The 25,000-nt window shown below is 39.3% G+C and overlaps 1 protein-coding gene across 1 annotated transcript in view; it reads right to left on the bottom strand.

The window, feature by feature from the left end:
• Positions 1 to 25,000, bottom strand: part of LOC135106901 (neural-cadherin-like) — a 121,373-nt gene that overhangs the window by 93,198 nt on the left and 3,175 nt on the right. Inside the window, exons 2-3 of the mRNA XM_064016311.1 lie at positions 18,034 to 18,144; positions 12,549 to 12,623 (exon numbers count right to left, since the gene is read on the bottom strand). Coding sequence (XP_063872381.1) covers positions 12,549 to 12,623; positions 18,034 to 18,144 — 186 coding nt within the window. The remainder of the gene's footprint in view (positions 1 to 12,548; positions 12,624 to 18,033; positions 18,145 to 25,000) is intronic.

The following is a 25,000-nucleotide window of genomic DNA, read 5'->3' as shown; positions in this document are numbered from 1 at the left end:
GCGTCACGCCTTTAAATTCAGTGTGACGGCGGCCCGCTCAGTGTCTCACCGTTTAGCTGCCCACGCCATCCAACGCTACGTAAACGATAAGAATTTTGTAAACAGGTTGAACATATTTTTACAGCGACCCGTTCCCCGAAAAAAGAAAAAAAAATTACGAGTGGAGTTTCGAAAATCACGTCAACAAATCTCTGACCGGCGGTGTAATCTAATTTTTTTATCCATTTGTTTTGAGTCAGGTAAAAAAAAAATAAATAAAAAAATAAAATAAAAGCAGAATACGCGGCAATACTGACTTGTAATACATTCAGCGGTGTTTTATATGTTCAGCTTCACGTATGAGTTTTACAATTACCAACAGCTACAAAGCGAAGACGAATATTTTCAAACTACCAGCCTTTACTATTACAAATTAACTACTATTATCGACAGAGCCACAAAGTAAAAGGCGAACATTTTTTCAGCTATTTAACCTTAACACATCGCACTTGACTTTACTATTATCAACAACAACAAAGTGAAGACAACTACTTTCAACCATCAACCCTCCACATCACATGAAGCTTGCCAAGTATCAGCGAGTACTTTCAAACTAACAGCCTTTCGTAACACATAACCTTACTGTCACCAACCTCTATATATAAAGAAGAGACAAGCACTACCAGCTAGCCTCCCTATAACACATTACTTCTCTATAACCAGCATGTACAAAATAAACACCTTTAATCAAAATCATCCACATGTGAGCTTTCCACTTCACAAAGTAAATAAATAAATAAATAAATAAATAAATGAATAAATAAATAAATAAAATAAATAAATAAAGTAAATAAATGAATAATAAATAATAATAAATAAACAAAATAAAATGAAATAAATAAAAAAAATAAATAAAAAAAATAATAAAAAAGATACATTAAATAAAGGAATGAATAAAAAAAATAATAAACAGAGACATGAGGGAATAAGAAGTCACGAATAATTAAAGTGCAAAAGATCCCAAATACCAGACAAAAGCTCCCAACATACCCCACACCCTCCCCACAAAAAAAAAAAAAAAAAAAAAAAAAAAAAACCCGCGGCCCTGTCTTCTGGTGCACACGTCGAGGCGGTCACAGCAGGAACTCAGGAGCTCAGTAATGGAGGGGGAGGATTTGGGGAGGAAGGGGTAAAATAACTATTCCCATTCAGGCTGCTTTTACTAAGACACTCCAGGTACAACATACGATACACTCACACACAGCTGGGGTCGCTAAGGTTCGTTAATTTATCCCCGCCGTTAGCCAAGTACCGTCTGCCTCCTGTCTGGCCTGCTTGGGACCTGTGCTCGCTTCCCCGGCAGCTTGTGTTATGTTTCGTACACTACATGCTGCACTGTATTTGTAGTGTGAATGAGGAGGAAAAACGAGAGAGAGAGAGAGAGAGAGAGAGAGAGAGAGAGAGAGAGAGAGAGAGAGAGAGAGAGAGAGAGAGAGAGAGAGAGAGAGAGAGAGAGAGAGAGAGAGAGAGAGAGAGAGAGAGAGAGAGAGAGAGAGAGAGAGAGAGAGAGAGAGAGAGAGAGAGAGAGAGAGAGACAGAGAGAGAGAGAGAAACTGATACACAAAAATACTGCAGGAAAAAATAGCAAAAGAAAATCAATAAATAGATAAAAAAAAAAAAAAAAAAAAAAACTGTAACTGATGGCATAACATATCATATTATTATTTTCTACATGCCATTTCTTCCTTAATCAGAAATTCTTGACACAATTCCCTGTGACATTTACTCCTGTGTTAATTTTCCTCGAGTATTCTGACCCTTGAGTTTCATACCACTGAGCAAAGCGCCATCATGTCTACTGAAGTGCCAGAAATCACTCTCACACGGTCACACATTACAAAGGTCACACATGATTTCCAGAACGAAGGTTATCTATTAATCAATCCGGCTCATAATAAACTCGCAAACGTGGCTCTCGGCTTGGGTGGACGTGACTTTGTGGTTTTGCCTTTTAAGTTAAATTTCTGCTCTTGATCCGCACCAAGCCTTATCCAGAGACTTCCCAAAACACAAAAGTCTGCAATAGTTTTTATCGCGCTGATTCATCCCACCCAGCAATCAGTCTCTAGATAAAAATTATAAGGCCAGCAATAAGTTTATAATAATCAAGAGGAGGCGACCGTGCGCACATACACACTCAAAAGATAAGTGAATAAAGCCAAATGCAACAATATATGAAAAATAAATAAACCAATCAGTGAAGAGAAAGAATTAATAAACACTGAAATATATCAACTAGTAAATACTAATTAACACTAATAACTAATAAACTAAAATCAAACAAAAGACATACTAATAAAATAAAACAACAAAAAACAAAACATAAAAAAGAAAAATGAATATACACAATCATAAATGGAATATGCAAACTAATAAATACTAGCAAAAAAAAAAATAAATAAATAAATACAAAAATAAATAAATAGAAAATAAATAAATAAATAAAAAATAAAAAAATAAAATAAAAACAAACAAAAAATCAGTACACAGAGAAGTTTTGATGAGTTATTAGTTACAGGAAGACACTTGTACTGGGCAACAAACACCCGTGTCTCTCATGGCGACGCAGTAACATCACTTAGCTGGGGTTTACCTCTCGTGCTCTCGCTTGCTCCACTCCGTAAGCCGCCAGGACCGAGTGAAGCAGCAGTGAATCCGCGGCGGGGAGTGTGTGTAGAGCTCAGTGACGACGATGTGGCCAGGCAGTGATCACCGGATGAGGAACGCCTCACGATACGCTGCTTAACTTATGTAGTATACCAGTAAAAAAAAAAATAAAAAATAAATAAATAAAATAAATAAATAAATAAATAAAATAAATAAATAAATAAATAAATAAATAAATAAACAAATACATAAAAATAAAATAAATAAGTTCCTATACTATAAATAAGTCCCTATACTTCCTATGCTGTCCAGTCTGTAGTAATATACTGGTTAAAAAGACAAAGAACACTCCTTGTTTATATAATACGCCAGTTAGACAGCAGAGAACACCCTGCTTCACTGTCCAGCCTTGAGAAATACACCAATAAAAGATAAACAACACTCCCTGCTACACTACCCAGCTTGTAATCACATCAGAAAAGACTTTGTGTTACAGCAGCCATTTTATTTTACCTTTTTACTGCTGTGATCAATCTTTACCATTCAGAACTCTACAAGGAAAATGCGCGGACACAGAAAAGATAGAAAATAAGGTCAAATTTGTCTTTCCTCGGCTACTGAACTATTGAAGGCGTGCTGAAATGCCTAAAAAGTTGACTGTGAAAGGGTTAAAGCAAACTTTTGTTCCCCTGTACATAATAAACGTTGAGGCGATCTTAGCAATACAGCTCCTGGGATGCGAACAGCCTTGTAGAGTGCACAATTCATTACCACTATGACCCACGAATATAAAAACCGTCGAGAGTTCAGCGGAGGCGAAGGTCAGACTGGACTGTTTTCGTTCGTGCATTTCTTAGGTCTTTTGTAAGAAGAACAAGAGCCTGACAAAGAGCAAGACGTTAATCCTTGAGAAGAGCGAGACTTAGGAACTGGCGCAGCTTACTCGTACTTCCTGGATGGAAAAGCACTTGCCTAAATGGAAGCAAAAGACGGAGGCAAGGAATTAAGAAGCGAAAACTACCGTCGAGTCAATATAGGAGAGTACTTTTAAATGGGTTACCTCGGCGATGAGGAACAGACGCGAAACAAATCAAGGAAGAGGATGAGGGTGAACAGATCGAAGTTTCTGAAGCGATGAAGGACGAGTAAAGAAAGAAAAAAAAAAAAAAAAAAAAAGAAAGCAGCAGAAACAGACGAGATGAAGAAGACATGGAGACTGAGATATGAGAGGAGAAATTTCAAAGATGTGAGAAAAAAAAAGGATGCTGAAGAAAAAAAAGCGAAATAAAACGAGGAAGAAAATACGAAAGACACCGAAGATGATGAAAACGAAAGCACGAGAGGCCAAAAATGATGAGGAAAGAAAAGACACGGAAGAAGAAGAAAAAAAAACAGAGAAAATTGAATATCAGATCAATGTGCAATAAAAAAAAATAAATAAAAAAATAAATAAAAATGAAATCAGGATGCGGAACAACGTTAAAAAGAAATGAAAAGAAAAATCATTGTACAAGAATACGAGACGAACTAAGGAAGACGAGAAACTTAAGGAAGGAATACCAGGAAGAAATCAAGATGCACGAAGATAAGGAAGAGAGTGAGGCAACACGGGAGAAGGAAGAGGAGGAGAAGACAGAAAGAGCAAAGGGACAGGAAGAATAAATCGAAGAGAATGGTACAACTGTCTTCTTCTCCTTCTCCTTCTTCTTCTTCTCACAAGGATGAAGTAACAGAGAGGAAATGTAAAAAAGGAGGGAAAGAAGGAAAGGGAAACCATACAGCACAAGTGGGAAGAAGAGAAATGTAACGGGAAAGGAAAGGAAGGAAAAAAAAGTGACGAGAGGTGGCACCTTTGGATTCAGAGGAAGAAAAAGTTAGAAAAAAGGAAAAAAAAAAAATGACGGAACAGCGAGGAATAAAATGAACTCTAAATTCCCAGAGGAGGAGGAGGAGGAGGAGGAGGAAATGCCAATGCGGAAGGTAAAGGTGGTGAAAGTTGAAGAAGAAAAAGAAGAAAAGAGGAGGAGGAGGAGGAGGAGAAAAAGGAAAGAAAGGAAAACAAAAAGAAGGGAAAGAGGACGAAGCGAAAAAAAAGAAATGAAAAGAAAAAGAAGGAAAAGAAGACAAAGAAAGAAAAAAGAAAGAAAAGAAAGAAAGAAAGAAAGAAAGAAAGAAAGAAAGAAAGAAAGGAAGGAAGGAAAAGAAAAAGGGGACGAAGAAAATGAAGAAAGTAAGGAAGGAAGGAAAAAGAACGATTACTACTGCTTCTACTTCTACTGCTACTATTACTACCACTAATAATAATAAAACAATAATACATAACAACAACAACAACAACAACAACAAAACTAAACCAAATCAGCAAGTGCACAAGTTGGTGAAATAAGAGAAATGAAGCACAGGTTCATTATGAAAGGGAGGAAATCTTTCTGAAGATAAGATCTCCTGTCAGCAGTGTGGAGGTGTTTGCAGCCAGAAAGAGCGAATTGAGAGCTCATCTACATATGCTTGGAAATATGAAAAACTCATTTCCCCCTGGTGCAGACGCTCGCCTCTGCCTGTCACGGCGCGGGACACCTGCTCGTCCCGTCACGCACTGGACAGGCGTGTGTGACGGGCTGCCCTGCACACACACATTTCCCACACGCCGAAAGTATATCAGTGCAACATGACTATATTTATTTTCGCTTGTAGTGCAGTAGCGCGGTTCAATAATATGAGCTGCTGCAATACTCGTGTATACACGAGTATTGCACACACACACACACACACACACACACACACACACACACACACACACACACACACACACACACACTTTACCGCCTGCCTTTGTGCTTCGTAAATGCTGAAATCAGGTGCTTGCCTAACAACTACAAAATTCAGCGCAGGAGCCAACCACCTACATCACTACAAGCACGGCTGTCTGTCTGTCATGCTTTCGCAGAAGTGAAATCCAGTTTACAGATACAATCAACATCATTCGACGCTAAATGGTTGTTACCCTGCTTGAAAATTAATTGAGGAAATGGATATAACTCCCGCTCTATTAAAAGTTAGCAGAAAAAACGGAGACGCAGCGCGATCATTATGCTCTCAGGCTGTTTGTGTTGCTCAGAAACGTGTGCATCTCAAGTTTCTTTGCTACACTGCAATTTATGTGGCGATGCTGCATACAGATGCCCGTCAGTATGAATGTGGTGTGCTCACGGCGAGGCAGCTCTGGGGTGAAGGGACGATGGCATATTGTTGCTCATTTTGCCTTTCATCGGGGAAGAAGGAGGCCCCTCATCATCAAGACGTACTGCCTTTAATATGTAGTTAAGGGTAACGGGAGGGGACGGGAAACATTCTGTTCGCGCATCCTATCAGCGAGTAACAAACCAGCGCCACACTCCCCAGTACCTTCCTGTGCATGGCGGTGACGATGATGACGATGGCCACTATAGCGGTGATGAGAATGGCAACTCTGATAGCAGACGGTGATGAAAGTAAGATTAATGACGATGAGGGGAACTGGATGAAATTGCACGTTAATGATGGCGATGTGACGAAATGATAATAGTAACGATGAGGATGGTTATGATAATAATGACAATAATGGCAATGAGATAAAAAGAAAGTGGGGGAAAAAAAAAGTAAGCATTCGTAACTAAGACTTTCCAGTAACGAAATATTTGTTGTACTGTAGTAAATCAGTACGATCAGTACGTGCAATCCCCGCAACAATGACCTTAACGACAGATGCACATAATCTCTGCACTCTATACAGCAATGCGCTGGCTGTGTAGCATAACACTTCGATGTAAATTAATCCCAACACGAAAATCTATTAAAATTTAACACAAAAATGTTTTCCCCAATGATAAATTCCCATAACCCAACCTAACCTAGTCTTACCTAACTGTACCTATCATGGGAGTCATTACTATGGGGAAAATCTTGGAGGGAATCTTGAGGGAAATTTAACAACGGAGAAATTAAAGGACATCAATGATACAATTAATTTCTCAACCTTTTCACTGCTAATCAACCCTTCCCTTTAAAAGGCTTATATTTTGTGCTACATTCTGTTCAAAACGTACCCCTTTAGCTTAACAAACATATAATCGGCCTCGTATTTTGTTTGCTTTCTGTCCATCCCAATAATTTATCACAATGGTCTCAGTATTGACAAAAAGACGACCACTGCAGTGAAAGGGTTAAGGCAGTGTCTACTTTTCCTTTCAGAACTGTTTGCCGGGGATGTGCTGCAGGTTCACAAGTTTATCGCGCCAGATGTTTAAGTTAGTAATACTTGACGTGCAACCTTTTAGAGAGAGAGAGAGAGAGAGAGAGAGAGAGAGAGAGAGAGAGAGAGAGAGAGAGAGAGAGAGAGAGAGAGAGAGAGAGAGAGAGAGAGAGAGAGAGAGAGAGAGAATGGGGGAGGGGGCATAACCAGTTTGAGCCGCTCTTCTCATACAAGCACTCCCAGCAAAGCACTCAGGCGGCCGGGAAAGGACTGCATCCATCACAGACACACACACCAAAAAAACTCTGCGGCCCCAACGAATCATGAAAACCCAACACCAGCAGCAAAAGAAAAGAACGCCGTGCAATCCTGGATGAGAGACAGACAGGTAGCAAAGGATGCCTCTTTCTCCTCCTCCGCCTCTTTCTCAGCCTCATTTCAACTCCAATTTCACTGCGTTACAAGTCGAGAGGATTCTCCAGATAAGATGAAACAGAAAGCGAAGGAGACAGCGTCAAAAATTGCACGGGGAAAAATTAGCCGAGCGAGGCGGGAAGACGCACTCCTGGACGGCCGGGGAGGTGGACCAGGAAATGGTGGCTCGGCGATGGTCGCTTAATTTTCATTCTGCGTCGTCCTCAACCCAAGTTTTGTCACGACATTGCTTTTTCACCAGAGTGCAGGGCGCGTGAAAGGATGCAGGAAATCTTTAGAGAGGCGCATTTTTCACGAAGCTAAATCGAAGTTGTTTAGCACACACACTCCAGTTTTAGATCATCCCTTATTAATAATACATGGGAAATATAAAACTGGGTTTTCAGTTTATCAACTCAGAAAAATAAGTGTAGATAAAATAAACACCATTTTCTCACATACAACAACAAAATCAGACTAGCGCCACAAAAGCCTTTGAAGAAGTAAAAGATGTTTTCACGTTCATCCCTGTGCACAGTGGTGGTGGTGGTGGTTGCGTGGGGGACGAGATAAGCTACTTATGACAACAAACTCGCTGATACGTATTTTATGTTTTACTGCAAGGCACTCAATTATTTTTTTCTTAATATAAAATCAGTGACATTACACTCACAGTTTAGTAACGTGTTTCTTGAATAATGGAAAAGATCAGTTTGCCTAATTTTAACGATAGATATAATAACTGAGGCAGCAGGTTCAGCTGTCGCCATTACACAAGCGTACTTCAGCCAGGCTACACTATATTATTAGGCTACAGCACAACAGCACGGACCCTGCTGTGTTCACTAGGCTAATACCAAGCACACATTTCTACGATATGCTCACTTAATTACATCATCATATTTAAATGTTTTACGTCTGTACATTACAGATTAGTTATGAAATGGAGGGACGCTTGCTGCTTATTAAACTTTTCAAACTAGAATCTAAATGCCATTCTAGATACAAGAAACGTAAAATATCCCCATTAAACTTAAAGGGGTGTTTCATAATTTATACATCCTCTCATCCTTAACATCCTTAAACAGGTAAGAACATATAATAAACTTACGTTTCAACTACGTCGCCATGCTGCGAGACTTCCCCCGGAATGTTTACAAACGTGGAGTATGAAAAGCAACTGTGGCAAAACATGAAAATACGCACGTATCATACAAACAAAGAAAATAAATCTAAAATATCACAGTTCATATGATTTAAGACAAGGGAATTTCTGACTAGAGCACTCGTGAAGAATTGGTTGGCTGGGCCAGACTCTAATAAAAGGAAGATCTCAACGAAAAAGCCGTGACTATCGACTAACGCACGAACAAAATGGCCTCGGTCATTATACTTGCGGGAGAAGAGCAAGTGAAGTGATTGTGTACCCCTTAGATATGACTGTCATTAATTAAGGTTTTAAGGCTGCGTAAATGTTCCTTGATTACGTGGAGGCGTCAGTTACGAATCAAATACCAGAGGAAAGGGAAGAAAGGAATGGAAGAAGAGGGAGCAAGGACGGAGGAGAAAAAAACAATGAACGAGGAAAAGACTGCCTCGGAAAGGTATGTCCCTAACATTTATTTGTTAGCTCACTGACTTCTGGAAGTACCATGAAATAAGTAGCCAATAGTTTCTGTGGAGTTGTGCAAGCCTAAGTAACTGAAAATAATGTTATGTGAGGGAGGCCAAGTGTGTGTGTGTGTGTGTTTGTATATAGTCACGTATACCAGTCACCACGTGTTCATAGTTTCTACCTTTTTCCACATACTTTCGTCATTGCCATTCGAACACCGTGCACCATTGCATTTGTAATTGAAGGGAAAGACAACCTTTAGGGATGACAAGGTACCTAGATATTTAGTGCCAGTTGGTGGTGGTGGTGAAGGTCAGCTGGTGGGGGAGACACGGTGTTGCCACATTTTTTTGTTAGTTTGTCAATTATTATTATTATTATTATTATTATTATTATTATTATTATTATTATTATTTTATCATTATTGTATCTTTTTATGAGCGTAACTCCAGGTGGTTAATGGTTTTATATACGCATTTATAAAATTCCCATTGGAATAAGTGCTGAGATCCAAAGCTGCGGAAAGACTAAAAGGACACTTGTTGACAAATGGTAGTTACATTATTCCTTGTCACAAGGATGCATATTATATATGTTAAAAGTGTGTGTTGTTATATGCTAGCATTACTTTGAATTTTTAATTTATGTATAATTTTTAACTGATTTATTAGTTCTCAGTTCTCAGAAAGGATCTTGGTGAAGCTTTCTTACTCAGGGAAAAAGTCCTTGAGACTTTGAGGCCTCTCCTAACAGCGAGGCTCTACACTGCTTATTTATCATATGCCTAAATCATACACGGGATTTAATTTACGATTACAAACTGTCTCACGATCTGTCAAAGCCTTCTTCGGTCAAAACCTTCTCTGCACGTACTTACTATATATAATAAACTAAACTACATTTATATGCTGCCGATGTTGAGTGTTAACAGCTGCAGGCTGTGCTCATCAGGCCTGCTGCAAAACACAAGGCGCTGTTGCATTTGAGAGCTATGGAATGGGTACCTACATTCCTGTATCTGAGGCCCTCAGCCACTCAGCGAGGCGGTGTGTTGCCTATTAGCCTGGGACACCTGACCTGGCAGTTCTGTTGTTGTTGTTGTTGTTGTTGTTGTTGTTGTTACTACTACTCCTGCTGCTGCTGCTGCTGCTGCTGCTGCTGCTGCTTTTGCTGCTGCTGCTTTTGCTGCTGCTGCTGCTGCTGCTACTACTACTACTACTACTACTACTACTACTACTACTACTACTACTACTACTACTGCTCGTAAGTATTTGTCTACGTAATTTTCTTCTTCTTCTTCTTCTTCTTCTTCTTCTTCTTCTTCTTCTTCTTCTTCTTCTTCTTCTTCTCCTTCTTCTTCTTCTTCTTCTTCTTCTTCTTCTTCTTCTTCTTTTCTTTTTCTTCTTCTTCTTCTTCTTCTTCTTTTCTGCGCCTCCTCCTCCTCCTCCTCCTCCTCCTCCTCCTCCTCCTCCTCCTCCTCCTCCTCCTCCTCCTCCTCCTCCTCCTCCTTCATTTCGTATAATTTTCTTTATCCCTTTTCTCCTCCTCCTCCTCCTAATAATAATAATAATAATAATAATAATAATAATAATAATAATAATAATAGTAATAATAATAATAATAATAATAATAACAATAATAAAAAAAATAATGAACCTTTATACTGGCCTGGTAAGAGCGAACTCAGCCTAAACTGTCAGTACATTTAAAAAGTGGCAGTAGCCTATAGTAAATTACAGTCTGATTTTTGTAGTCATTAAATTGATTGAAGTCACATGTAGTTTGTGTTGCATCACCTTGATTCAATATCGGTGAGTGTTGCAATGGGGAAGGGCACAAATTATTTACCAGATTACATTGCGTAATAGATGTTGTATTAAAAAAGGAAACAAAAATTCAGGCGTTAATGCCATTTTGATTACTGCTGCTGCACTTTGTAATATGCTTCATGGTGTAGAGGTGCTGTAATTAAATGTTAGGGAATATAATGATGCCCATGGGTCGTGGAACATTATCGCAGGAGAGGTTAATGATACCAGTACGGAAATATCACGGACTCTAGCAGTTGATTGTAGCAGCCTAGCGAACTTAACGAAGTGTAGCAGCCTAGCGAACTTTGTAGATTGTAGCAACCTAGCGAACTTTGTAGATTGTAGAACCTAGCGAACTTAGAAGATTGTAGCAGCCTAGCGAACGTAATAGATTGTAGCAGCCCAGCGAACTTAGCGACATGCAGCAGCCTAGCGAATTTAGTAGATTGTAGAAGCTAGCGAACTTAATAGATTGTAGCAGCCTAGCGAACTTAATAGATTGTAGCAGCCCAGCGAACTTAGCGACGTGCAGCAGCCTAGCGAATTTAATAGATTGTAAAAGCTAACGAACTTAATAGATTGTAGCAGCTTAGCGAACTTAGCGAAGTGCAACAGCCTAGCGAATATGGTAGACTGTAGGAGCCTAGCGAACTTAGTAGATTTTTTTGCAGCCTAGCGAACTTAGTAGATTGTAGCAGTCTGGCGAACTTAGCGGAGTGTAACAGCCTAGCGAACTTAACGGAGTGTAACAGCCTAGCGAACTTAACGGAGTGTAACAGCCTAGCGAACTTAGCGGAGTGTTACAAGCTAGCGAACTTAGCGGAGTGTAAGCCTAGCAAACTTAGCGCAGTGTAGCAGCCTAGCAAACTTAGCGGAGTGTAGCAGTCTAGCGGACTTAGCAGATTATAGCAAACATGACCTGGATTTGGTGTAAATATAAACTTATCTAATTGTTTATTCATTCTCTCATTCATTTATTATATACTGCGTGTAACAGCCTAGCGAACTTAGTGGATTGTAGCAGCTTAGCGAACTTAGCGGAGTGTAGCAAAAATGACCTGGATTTTGGTGTAAATATAAACTTATTTAATTGTTTATTCATTCTCTCATTCACTTATTTATATACTTATTCATTCATTCATTCATTCATCCATCCATCCATCCATCCATCCATTGATTTATTTAGCGCTGCAGTTTAATATTCTAGATAATTATATTTACAGCAAACATTATTTTGATTATAATTATTGACATTTTTTTCCCCTGATTATGATAAATTAAAATCGTGTGATAAAAATACGCGGATAGTACTTTGATAAATTTAGGTCTTTGAGCGTTAATAACAGTATTGCGCGTCATTTTAATCCCAGATTTTAATGAACAAGAATGAAACTACAACAGGCGACTACAGGTTCAAATTACACAGTCACTTCCTTTGTTGTTTGTTGTGTATTTGAAAATCTGGAAATCATACTTTTAACTCCCATCATTATTTATTTATCTGTACTTGTCTATCTGTCTATATATCTGTCTATATATCTGTCTGCCTGCCTGCCTGCCTGCCTGCCTGTCCTTCTGTCTGTCTGTCTCTGTCTATCTGTCTATCTATATAATGGAAGAAGGTTAGTTTATGGAAGTCTCTCTTTTAATTTTATTTTGTGGAAGTAAAGAAATATTTTGATGCACGATTAGTTTAACAAAGTCATGTAAAAAAAAATGTAGTGAAAGATGAAAACGACCGGTTAGTTTAATTGATTACTTTTACAAGAATAACGGAGGTAGAACGAGATAGAAGTAAATATTTATCTGAGAACCGTGTCGTTTATTATGCCTGGAGCCACGAGACGCGCATTTCCAGGGATCTCTATGTTAGTCACAGGTAAGCCTATGGAGGTGTGCCTGAGGCCTGGCGGGAGGTATTCAGGGAGTGTGAGAAATGAGACAACCATCAGGGCAAGGCTAGTATTAGTGTTGGGTTTTCCTCGTTCATATTTTATTTTCTTTATCGGCGTCATGAAGGAAAGTACAGAGGCTCGGTAGGTACTGGTAGTGGTGATGGTGATGCTATTAGTCTTTGTATTGATTTGTTATCTGCTCTGTCCTGCGATAGTTCAGCCCTGTAATTGCTGTAGCGTTTCCTCAAGCTTGGGAAAATGGTGTTGTGCAAGTTTGGTGTTGAGTTTTGAAAGACTTAACTGAGTATTTTAAATCTATTGCCTGTACTTATTTCTTGCTAGGTTCAGTCATGCTGCTGTAACTGTTTTGGCTTAAAAAAAAATAATATTCAGACTTAAAATTACCTGATGCAAGTTTAGTTTAGAGAGCTGAAAGACACCACAGTATTTCAAGCCTTTCAATTCCTCTAGTATAATTTCTTGCCACTTCATCTTGTGTTACTCAAATCAGTCCAGTGTAGAACTTTGGAAGTGGTGAACTTTGTAAGACACCACTGACGGCTAAAGGAGTTACAGAGTATGTGAAATCTTTTAGTGCATATAGTTTTATTTCTGCTTAGTCGAATAGCCTTGTTTTACCCAAATAAGATAAGCGTCATAATGTCCATAAGTACCTGTCGAAGGATTAATGTTACTTGGCTCCCATAGTATAATTTGAGACTTAGGGAGAGGAACATTGTGAATCACCCGTCCTTCTAATTCCCGAATGGCGAGGCAAACACTGATTTCCTCGCTTGGTGAATTAGACTCCGACTTTGGTTGACATATCATTAACGTCTTGAAGATTTGGGGGTGTCTTCGCCTTACCATCTTGCTTCCATCTTTTGATTTGTGGAAGTGTGGCGCCTCACGAGCAGCCTCTTAAGGGACAACAGGCGTGCTGATGTTTCTTCTCCCTTTAAGTTGTTGAAAAAGTTGATGGTTTTACGGCTGAAGTTAATGTTAGATTGTCAACGGAAGTAAAGCATTGAAGATAAATTTCGTGACGGTAGATACATAATGGTGAAATTTACGAATGAAACGAAATAATGACGATGAAATTCCTGAATGCAGCGACGTGGTGAAAATGAAACTCTCGACGGAAGGAACAAGTTGAAAGTGAAATGCATGAAAGAGGCAACATAATGAAGGTGAAATTCTCCAGGGAAGTAATACGGTGAAGGTGAAATCCCCGAAGTTAAAATGTGTTAGTTGAGGTTAAAGTCGTCAAAAGGAGTTGAATTCAGTTGCTCGAGTGAAGAGAGAAGTAATTAAGTAAAGTAAACAAGATAATGAAATAGTTGTTCACGCTTCACGTATTTAGTGTGCTTTCCCTTGTCACGCTTTATATAATACTACTCATTTCACCCTCCTATTTTTATCTCACTCATCATAACCTTACCTCTCTCTCTCTCTCTCTATTACTTAATGTTCTCCTTTCTCTTTATTCTTTGATGCTCTCTATCTCTCTTTCCGCCACTGTATTTTCTACTCCCTTATTTCTTCATCCATGCTTGTTTCTTCTTCCGTGTGTTAAAATATTTCTTCTTTCTCTACTTCTCCATCTTTGTTATCTTCTACCTCCTCCTTTGTCTCTCAGTATTCCGTGTTTCTTCAAGTGTGTTCCTCTCTATTGTTCCCCCTTTTGTTCTCGTCTATTTTTATTTTTCCTTTTTCTTTTTTTTTTCTTTTTTTTTTATACTTCACTGTTCCCTGAAGAATCTCCTCTCGCTCTACTCCTCCATCTTCTTTCTTATCTTCCACCTTTCTCATTTATCTTCCAATATGTCAAGCTTGCTGATAATTCCTCCCTCTCTTGTTCTAATTCTCACAATTTCTCCTGCTTCAGTCCGTTCATTAAAAATTTTCCTCTTTCTCTTCTCCTCCATCTTTATTGCCTTCCACTTTCTCTCCTTTACCCTCCAATACATCAGGTCTTCTAATAGCTCTTTCATCTTGATTTTTTCGCATAATTCCTTTGCTTTATCTATGTGTCTTTTATTTTATCTTACCTTTTCATTTTCATCATCCTTCTCTGGGCATTTTATTCGTATGTCTCTTCACGTTTCTCAGTCTCTCACTTTCATTTTATGTTAAATTCCCCGCCACTCTAATTTATTTGGTGTGGCCTCCCAAGAGACCAACATGTCTTCCAGTTAAGCCTTGAAATTTTCTCTTTTTCTCTCCTAATAATGAAATGTACTTCTCTTCATTTTCTTCTTCTTTCACCTCATTCTTGGGTCATTCGTTTTCATCCCTTTCTTCTTTTTCATTTATTATCTCCTCCTCCTCCTCCTCCTCCCTGTCTTCCTCTTTGTGATATTCTTCTTCATCTTCTTTCTTTTATGATTTCTGTCTTTCTCCTTTTTTCGTGTCATTCTCCTCTTTGTGTTCTTCCTTCTTTTTTCACTCGTTTCTTTATTACCTTTGTGTCGAATTGTCTTGTGTCATTTCCGCTTTCATCTTGTTGAGTTATCATCCTTCATCTTTTAATTTCTTTTCATTTAAGTTATTTCTGTATAGCATAATTTTCTTTTACGTTTTGCTTTTGTTTCACTTCTGCTTTCCTCGTCAGCTTCCTTCTGTGTCTCTGCGTGCTTCTTAGACTCGGTCACAAAGCGTCAGAAAACTGCTAAATATTCCAGTAAACCGCTAGATATTCCACGTATATATTGTCTTTATTGTCACTCACCTTCGACCAAAGTGTCTCTTAGTATGTGATAAAATTAATCTTTTTTTTTTTTTCTCTTGTGGACCCGAGTAATGTTCTCTGTTGCTTTCCTTTCTTCCGTAGTATTGTTTCCTTTGCTCTCTTTGTATGTTTTTCTTTTCCCTCACTTTGCTGTCCGTTCGTCCACACATCGGTGAAGGGATCTGCTAATGTCTTTATTTTTACGTGTTCCTCCACTCGCTCTTTGTCCCCAGCTAATTCAGTTCACGTGTGTTAAGTTTATTTCAACCTTTCGGGGAGTTCCAGTGGTGTTATTCTTAAATTTAACTGCTTTTCTTTGTTGTCTGTTCGTCCACGTAGCTCTCAAGAGACCCGCCGTAGTGCTCCTTTAATATTTCAAAGAGTCTTACTGGCGTTATTCTTAAATCCCGACAGGTTTCGCCTCCCGTCCTTCGCTTCACTTCGTTCATTAAGGCAAACGTTTATCCTTTAAAGATGATGGGCCTGCTTCGCCTCCTCCTCCTCCTCCTCCTCCTCCTCCTCCTCCTGTTACTCGCGCTAGTTGTCTCGCACCATTATCCTTTTTCAAATTTGTCGCCAGTCTTTTGTCATCTTGCGTTTTACTTGAAGAATCTCGTACGCTTTATGGTCTCTTTCCTTCCCGAGGCGTGTCTTCCTTGCCCGACACGCTGCAGCCTTGCATTCGTAAAGACGCGCTTTCTTGGCACCTATAGCGGATACTTTTCCACCAGGTTTCCCTTCCGCCCTGCACTTCGTTTTTGTGGTAATTTTTTTTTTTATGTGCAATTCTTTATTTATTATTTTTTTGTTAATTTTCCTTTCTTTCCTTTTCATGTCTTGCTTCCTTTTTCTAGACAATTTTCCAGCTGATTGTCTCCCTCGCTGTATTTTTTTTTTTTTTTGTGGTCATCTTTTTATTTTCAATTTCTTTATTTTTATTTTAGTTTTCCTGTTTTCCTTTTTATTTCTTGCTCCCTTTTGTAGACACTTATTTCAGCAGTTTCTCTCCCGCGCTGTACTTTGTTTTTTTTTAAAGTTATCTTTTTTTTTATATTTATTTAATGATTTTTTTTTTCTTTCATTTTCATTTTCGTCATATGATTCCCAGCATTGCGAGGAGTTCCGCTGGTGTTGGTCGTGATTTTAATTAACTACAGTACTATTCTTTTGTTGTGCGTTCATCCACTTGCCGCTGCGTGTTTCTGTCCAATTGTACTTTCCCTATCGTCCTTCATATGTTTTATTGACCACTGCCTTGTTTAGCCTCGTTATGATATCCAGTTATTTCCACAAACTCCCATTATCTTATTCTTTCTCCTGTAGAGGCGACGTGATTCTGACTGACAACGGTAAAATCAAGTAAATAAATAAATACATGAACAAGAGTAAATGAATAAATTAATAAATAACTAAATGAAAAGAAAAATGTTAAAGGGAATTATCTTCTTATTGCTATCGTTGCTGTCCAGTGTCGTAATATCTTAATGCACGTGTACATGTAGCGCAGCCGTAACTCAGGAGCCTCTGTAATTAGTTGACAGGGCCTTGTAATACTGTGAGGCGGGCAGCGTGTGACCTGGACAATGAAGACAGTAGACAGAGGAGTTATAATGTCTGGTGGTACTGCCTGATTTGACCTTGTACTGTTGCCTGTAGACATTCATTAGAGAACCAAAGTAAATTAGTGGTGAGGTGTTAGCAAATTAAAGTAAGACAAGAAGCCAGGTGTTAATTCTGAATGGGAAATGTGTCATCAAATTAAAGAAGGACCAGAATTAAGACGGCTGTTTACTTAGTGACTGATGATAATACGATACTAATGACTTAATTTGAATAACCTTATAAGATTTTTCTGAGCTAATATAGTTACATTCATATAAAAAAAAATAATACTAAATAAATAGATAAAAGGTAAAAATAAATAAATAAATAAGTAAATAAATAAATAAATAAATAAATAAACTACTCCATTACCTCTTTTCGTTATCAATGGTATCTTTCAAAATTTTACCCCAACTTGCGCATGCGTATTGTTAAACTGGAGGAGAAGTCATATAGTGATCAAAAGCTTAACTAATATTGGTACCTGTTACTTGCCTCGTGTTAACCCTTTTGACTATCACTTGCTACCTCTTTCCCGTGTTGCCAATCACTCTGAGACATCTTTACTTGTTCTTCATCCATGTCCAATCTTTGAACTGGGAAGAAATTGCCAAATATATTCTTTTCTTCGCTAACTTTTCCGAAGCTGCTTATAAAGAGTTCACGCATTGCTTCCGGTGCTGCTAATTGCTTCATCATGCAGTGAAAGGGTTAAGCTGGAGAATTTTTTTTTTATTATTATTAATAGATTCACTAGTTTATTTATCCAATTAGTCATAAAACTGATTTATTTTTATTTATTTATTTATTTTATTTTTTCTATTGGGTGAGCATAATGAAACTAAAAAACTCACTTAATATACCCTCATCTGTGTACATGTGTTGCCTCCTATCATATTACACGCTAAAGTGATCAAAAGTCATAGTGCTCAAGAAAATTAAACAACTTCCGTAACTGTTATTGGCCTTTTGTTAAGCTGGAGAAGTGACAGCAGCCAAAAGGTTCAGTAATTTCCTGTTCGTAGCCCCGTGTTCCCCCGTGTTGTAGCTCCATTCCGTGATGATGTCGGCGAGGGGAGACTGTTTACCTTGCTGCTGCTCACTGCCTCGCCTTGCCGTGCAGTAGCCAAGTGCCGGGGTCTGCGGCGTTGTTTTCCTTGGTGTGGTGAACTGAAAACTCTCGCAGTACCACTCTTTATCTTTCCAGGATGTGAGTGGGTATTGTAAGGGGATCTGGCTAACGTGAGATGAGGTTTACTATATTGCTTTTGAATAGGTATTGATAAGTAGAGTTAAATTTACATTCTTATTTTTCTACAGAATTATCTATCTACTTATCTTTCACGGTGCCTATTCATGTATCTGTTCATCTATCTACCTTGTTAATTATCTACTTAGGTACCTGTCTATTTATTTGTAAACATACCTATCCACATACAGATCACCTACCATTTACTTACTTACATACATACCTACTTTTCTACTTATCCAGCTACCGATATACCTACTTACCTACATACCATCCACTTAATTAAAGAACTCACCTACCTCTCTGATTACCCACCTATTTACCAACCTATCTACCTACACACCTGATGAAGCTCAAATACTCGTACTTTTTTTTATTCAACAAGGTAAAAAATCAATCAGGAGAAGATCTATATACCATTCTACATGCTCGCCTATCTTACCAGCCTTATCTATGCACCTACCTACTTGATTAATCTCAAATATTGCTACTTTCATTCGTTAAAATTCAATCATCGCATGCAGAGAGTGGCGCAAAGCAAGTACACTGAAGGGAGGAGGAAGCATTACTGGGCCTCACCGGGCTGCACGTCTCCGGCCTGTTAATATTCAGTGCCCGGTGTCTGTTATTAGATTTTGTTTGCCATGCTGCTCGCTTGCCCGGAGCCGCGCCAGCCCTGTAACGTCAATCTCTTTGGGGTGTTTACTTAACTCCTATTGACCTGGTTTTTCCTACATGAAAGGCACCAGAGGAGGTTCTGCGAGTGTGTGGGTGTGTGTGGAATATTGTGCTGGCTGAAGGATGGTGTAATATTGTATTGTGTCATTCTCGTCACTTTCATGTCGTGTTCTCGTTTCGTCTCCTCCAGTGTATCTCTTGGGAATGTGTATTATAGAAAGGATGCCTCGGATTATAAAGTTTTGTCTATTTTTAGTGTAGTTTTCGGTTATGTTTTCGTTCTTCTTTGCATATTTTCTGACGCACGCTTATGGGGAGCAAATGTATGATTAAAAGTGATGCCTCAGACCTGGAAATACTGTCTGTTTGTTAGCAGTACAGTTCACGCTACATCTTAGTCTGTAAGTGACATTGACTGCAGCTGTTATTGCGTGTGTGTGTGTGTGTGTGTGTGTGTGTGTGTGTGTGTGTGTGTGTGTGTGTGTGTGTGTGTGTGTGTGTGTGGGTGTGTTATTGTTTGCATATGTGTTACCGATTGCTTTTTTGTCTTGCTTTGTTTGTTTAACATGATGCTCCTGTTGATGCTCACTCTTTTTAATTCATTTTCCCATCCTGGCTATTGACACACACACACACACACACACACACACACACACACACACACACACACACACACACACACACACACACACACACACACACACACACACACACACACACACACACACACACACACACACCATGTCAAGGTTCATTGAGTTTATTTAGATTCACAGACGCAGCTCCATTTGTGGCACTCAGACTCCTTAATGGCATCAGCACCAGCTAAGTCTCCCCTTTGTTACTTTAACCAGTCTAAGTGAAGCCTGAAAACATCGACACGCCTTCAGCCTACACCAGTGTAATGCACAATGCGCTTACTGCATGGGAAAAGAGAGAGAGAGAGAGAGAGAGAGAGAGAGAGAGAGAGAGAGAGAGAGAGAGAGAGAGAGAGAGAGAGAGAGACGTTAAGTGGAATAAATATATTCTTAATACACCCTAAGCTCGGGCACTTAAATACACGATGCGAAAAGAGTTAAATATTAATCCTTTAACTGGTAAGTGATAACAATTTGACTTTTATTCTTCTGGGCAAAAAGTGAATAAAACGGTAGCCACTGAAAGGTATGTATTGCTCCCATCACACTCGTTTTGCTCAGTGCGTCCTAGAACTGTAAAACCAGAGAATCAATGTTTATTATGTATGAAACTTGCAACACAGCTTTTATTATGTCTAAGGAAAGCCGAAGCAACGTAAGGGTTAGGATGCGTCTTGGGAATCACTTACATCCCATCAGTCACAGTGGAAAGCAGTATCCTTTGTCTCATCAGAAGTGTCCCTGCTTTGAGCCGCCCAGCAGACCACCACACATGCGCAGTCGACCCCAGTACTGAGAAACGCTCTGCTCTCTCACCATGACTATTTTCAGACCACAAAGATGATTAGCCTGGTTCTTGAGAGTGTTTTTCCTCTGAATACTGTAGAAATCTTGTTAATCTGTTTCTAGAATTGCAAAAGCAGGCTTGAAAATACGTGTCACTTCAACTTTGAATGTGTTGGAGGTGCGGCCAGAAGCGTTTCAGAATATGGGCAAGAATCACGGCGAGAGGACTAATACGCATGTGACCGGAATACTGACATAACGCGATCCTCTCCCTCTTATTAATTTTACTGATGAAAAAAGCGCACTGACACCCCTGCATGCACGTTTCAATATGTTACTGGCTTTGTGTCGATGGTAGATATGAGAGCAGCGTAGCGTACTAATTTATTTTTTTCCAACGATTTCTCGATGTGATGGCTGGGGTTCAGAGTCTCGAGGGATGACTGCGTGGCCTTGTGAGAGAATTCGGAGCCAGGCAGGAGTGTTGACGCGGTGAGGGAAGCTTTGAGAATTCTCGCATTCCATCAAACTTTTTCCCGCCTGATTGGTTGTCGTGAATCCGGAAGCGAAGCGGAAAAAAATTCCTCTAGCGTAATGGTTAGCGCTCACAACTCACAGCTCGTTACTGAAAGGTCATATTGGAAAATTGAGGCTTGGTCGGCGAGCGGGGTGGAAAGGCAGTCCGCTTATACTCTTATTTCTGTTAGCAGTTGGTCAACGTGGTATGCTTCGGATCTTTGCAAAGCGGCATTTTTCTCTGTCTTCCGCCACAGTATAGAGTAGCGGGGAGGAAGGTTGGCTTTGAGTTGGTTTCTGCAGTCTCCTTGTACTCTTGTGTTACCTAGCAATCTTGAGGCACCGGGTGTTAGTCACGTTCTGTGCTTCGGATCTTTGTGATTTGACCTTTTTCTTCGTCGTTTGCCAAAGCACTCGTCTGTAGGAGGTTGGCTTTAAAGTGACGGTTTCTGCAGTCTTCTTGTAATTTTATGTTTCTTACCTTGCAGCTTTTCTTATTTTCTTATTACGGAGGTCGAATCTCGCTGTCCTCAATTTCCCAATATGACCTTCGTTTTGTAGCTCTTTAAATTAATCAATCTACTTCCACTAGCCACTGAATAGTGTCGCTTCTTGCTTGTGTACGCACGTTACCTGCTGCCTGCCGCCTGTGTCTCATGCCCCCCTTCCAGCAATGGGCGGTGAGGGTTAACAGCGGGACCCTAATGTGTGTTAGCCCATTATTTGAGGCACAGGGGCCGGAATGGTGCAAGTTACGGTTGATATAATCGCCCCTGACTCAGACTACCTTCCCTTCCTCGCTACGCTTCCCGCTTCTTCCTCCTCTCTTCTTCCTTCTCGTCCTCTTGTGCTTCTTTGCATCCTCCCTTCTTCCCCACCATTCGTTCCCCTGTCTTCTGCTTTCCGTTCTCTTCTCGTGTTCTTAGATTTTCCTCTCCTCTCCTCTCACTCTCTCGCTTTCTCTCTTCCCTTTAGCTAGGATTCTCTCCCTCTGTCCTTCACTCCTTTCATTTTCCGTCTTCGGCCCCTTCGTGGATGATAAAAAAGCTGCTTGCATAATTGGAACTAATGACGCAAGAAATTGTAGAAGCCCATGGCGAGAGTTTAATTGGTAGTGTTGGTGGTGGTGGTGGTGGTGGTGGTGGCGGCGGTGGTGGTGGTGGTGTCCTTTGTTCTGCCGCAGGGGAATGTCTTGCTGCTTGTGAAGGGAGAGAAGATGCGTTCTGATGATAAATTGATTCATACTCTTTGTGTGTGTGTGTGTGTGTGTGTGTGTGTGTGTGTGTGTGTGTGTGTGTGTGTGTGTGTGTGCGTGTGTGCGCTCTACGTGGTGGTGAGTATGCCCCTCAAGGAAGTGTCGGGATGTCCAGGGAATTTCATGTGTATAATTTGGAGTGAAATTACTATATGGGTTAGTGAACTCTTTGTATTGTGAATGGGTGCTGTTTTTATTTAATTATTTGTTTATTTTTATTTACTTATTTTTTGTGTGAAGCACTTTGAAGAATATGGTATCACTAGTTCCAGCAACTCTTTAATCAAGTCTAACCTAACCGAACTTGCCCTTACCTTAACTAAACCGGTGCATGTACGTAGTTTATCATTACTATTATTATTTCTTTTGAATTTACTTATTTATTAATCTGTTTACTTATTTTTGTCTGAAACGTTTTGCAGAACCTGACATGACCAGTTAGGGTAGGTGTATCTAACTTAAACTAAAAGAACCTGCCCTCTACTTAACTAAACTGACCTAATTAAAATGTACGTAGGATATGATTTATTTATTTATTCATTTATTTATTTTTATTTTTTTTTAGAATGTGGCATCATATCAAACCAAACTTGACCGAACTTGTCCTCAACTAAACTAACTTAACCTGTACAATATGACTTCAAGAGTGACTATGGTGAAGTGTGAGGAGACTGGACATGCATGGCGTTATAGACTGTTGTGTGGTGACTGGGTGGTGAGTGATAAGTTGTGGCGCGTCTGTGTGATGGATGTTTGGGGGCGTGATGAGAGGTTGTTTGGCGAAAGGTGAGGTAGGATTTAATTGCGTGGCGGTGGTGGTGGTGGTGGTGGTGGTGTGATATGGCTGCGTGGTGACGGTGGGTGTGGATGTAGTGGCGTGAAGTAATGAGTTTTATGAAATTGTATATACTTTTTTTATGTATTAGGTATGGTTGATTAATTTAGGCCGCGCATTTAGTTAGCTAATATGAGGGCAGTTATGTGGCGCCCAAACGGTTCATTGGCTAATTATGCTGTGTTCGAACATAGCGGCTTCATCTAATAATAATAATGATATGTTGATGGTGATGATAGTAATGATAATGATAATATTAATAATGATGATAATGATCATGATGATGATGATGATGATAATGATATTAGAAATAATGATAATGGTGATGATAATCATGATGACGATGATGATGGAGGTGGTGGTGATGATGATGATAATAATAATAATAATAATAATAATAATAATAATAATAATGATAATAATAATAATAATAATAATAATAATAATAATAATAATAATAATAATAATGGCAGTAGTTAATTGTTTCCCCAAGAGAGAGAGAGAGAGAGAGAGAGAGAGAGAGAGAGAGAGAGAGAGAGAGAGAGAGAGAGAGAGAGAGAGAGAGAGAGAGAGAGAGAGAGAGAGAAAGTATATTGATAAAAAAATCCATATTGTCCTGAATTTCATGCCTTAACACAAATAAACAACAATAAAAAAAGGAAAGAAAATAAAAGAAAAAAAACTAAACACCAGAACAGTAAAAAAAATACAAAGAAATTAAAACCAACACTGGAAATAAAAAAAAAAAAAAACAGTTCATTGTGGTTCACACCTGAGGCGGGACAGGTAACTAATGAGCCCACCACTTACCTGGGCGCATTATCTCCCTATGCAGGCTGGGCTAAATGAACACCCACTTAGAATACTTAGTACTTTTTGTGACTGTATTAATGAAGGGTGTGCAGTGGTCGTGTCCTGGAATAGTAAGTGAAGATCTGGCAGCGCTGTAAGACTGTGGCTCGATTATCAGATTATCATTATTAAACGGAAATTATGTGAACTGACTTTTCCTGGGTCCCCTGTTGTTTATTTTTCATTGTTTATTTATTTATTTACTTATTTACTTATTTACTTTTGTGGAGGGAGGAAGAGCGGCATTCTAGGTGTTTTTTTTTGTGCCCTTGACTAACCTCCCTGACAACAACAACAACAACAACAACAACAACAACAACAACAACAACAACAACAACAACAACAACTCACTGCCTTACCATATTTCCTTCCCCTGTGCATTTTCCCCGTATGCCATTTTCCCTCTGATATTTTCCCTTTTCTCCATGGACATACCTAACTCTAAACATTTTCCTCCCTCGATATACCCACACGTAGCAGCAAAGTGGTGTGATAGCGAAGCACCGGCTGTACCACTGTTATTACTACCTTAGCTTGGGTTAAGATCCAGGTACAGAAGCTTGTTACGTAAGATCCTGAGGTTGGGATAGCTTATATCACATTTGGCAACGTTAGTTTAGGATTATGGGTAAGTAGATAGTGAAGGGGCGCGTTTAAGTGATTGTGAAGAGGTGTGTTTAAAGTAGATAGTGAAGGTGTACATTTAAGTTGTTAGTGAGAGAGTTTGAAGTAAATTTACCAAACTCTACTCCGCTGTTTATCTGTCTGTACATCCTCCGGGAAACAAAAATCTGGTTGGTACATTGTTTCCGGTAATTGTATCAGCTGGATGGGGATGTAGTGGTCGCTTCCCTGAGTAATGAGTGAAACCCTGTGAGGTCCAAGAGTCTTACATTATTAACCCTCTCATTTCCTGAAGAACCTTGTCATGTAAGAATTTATAGCACAGCACCTAGTGAGAGAATAAGATATTTATAGAGAGAAAAAACAAAAAACGGACACTTAATCAAATTTAAATGGTGGAAGCTCCTTACATATGGTGAGCGGGAAGGAGGAAAGACACACTTGATAAGATGACTCTGGGATAAAACTGGATTCCACCTAACTAATCATCTATGTGACCTTTGAAAATAGAGAGGAAACAAAACATTTATAAACACGGGGAATTACTCAGGGACGCGGAGGGTGGAGGAAGGAAGGAAGGAAGGATAACTTGACCCTGAGATAAAACTGGACTCCAACCGAC

This window comes from Scylla paramamosain, chromosome 2, assembly GCF_035594125.1.
Source record: "Scylla paramamosain isolate STU-SP2022 chromosome 2, ASM3559412v1, whole genome shotgun sequence".
Taxonomy (NCBI): domain Eukaryota; kingdom Metazoa; phylum Arthropoda; class Malacostraca; order Decapoda; family Portunidae; genus Scylla; species Scylla paramamosain.
This window is presented reverse-complemented; position numbering and strand designations above follow the sequence as displayed.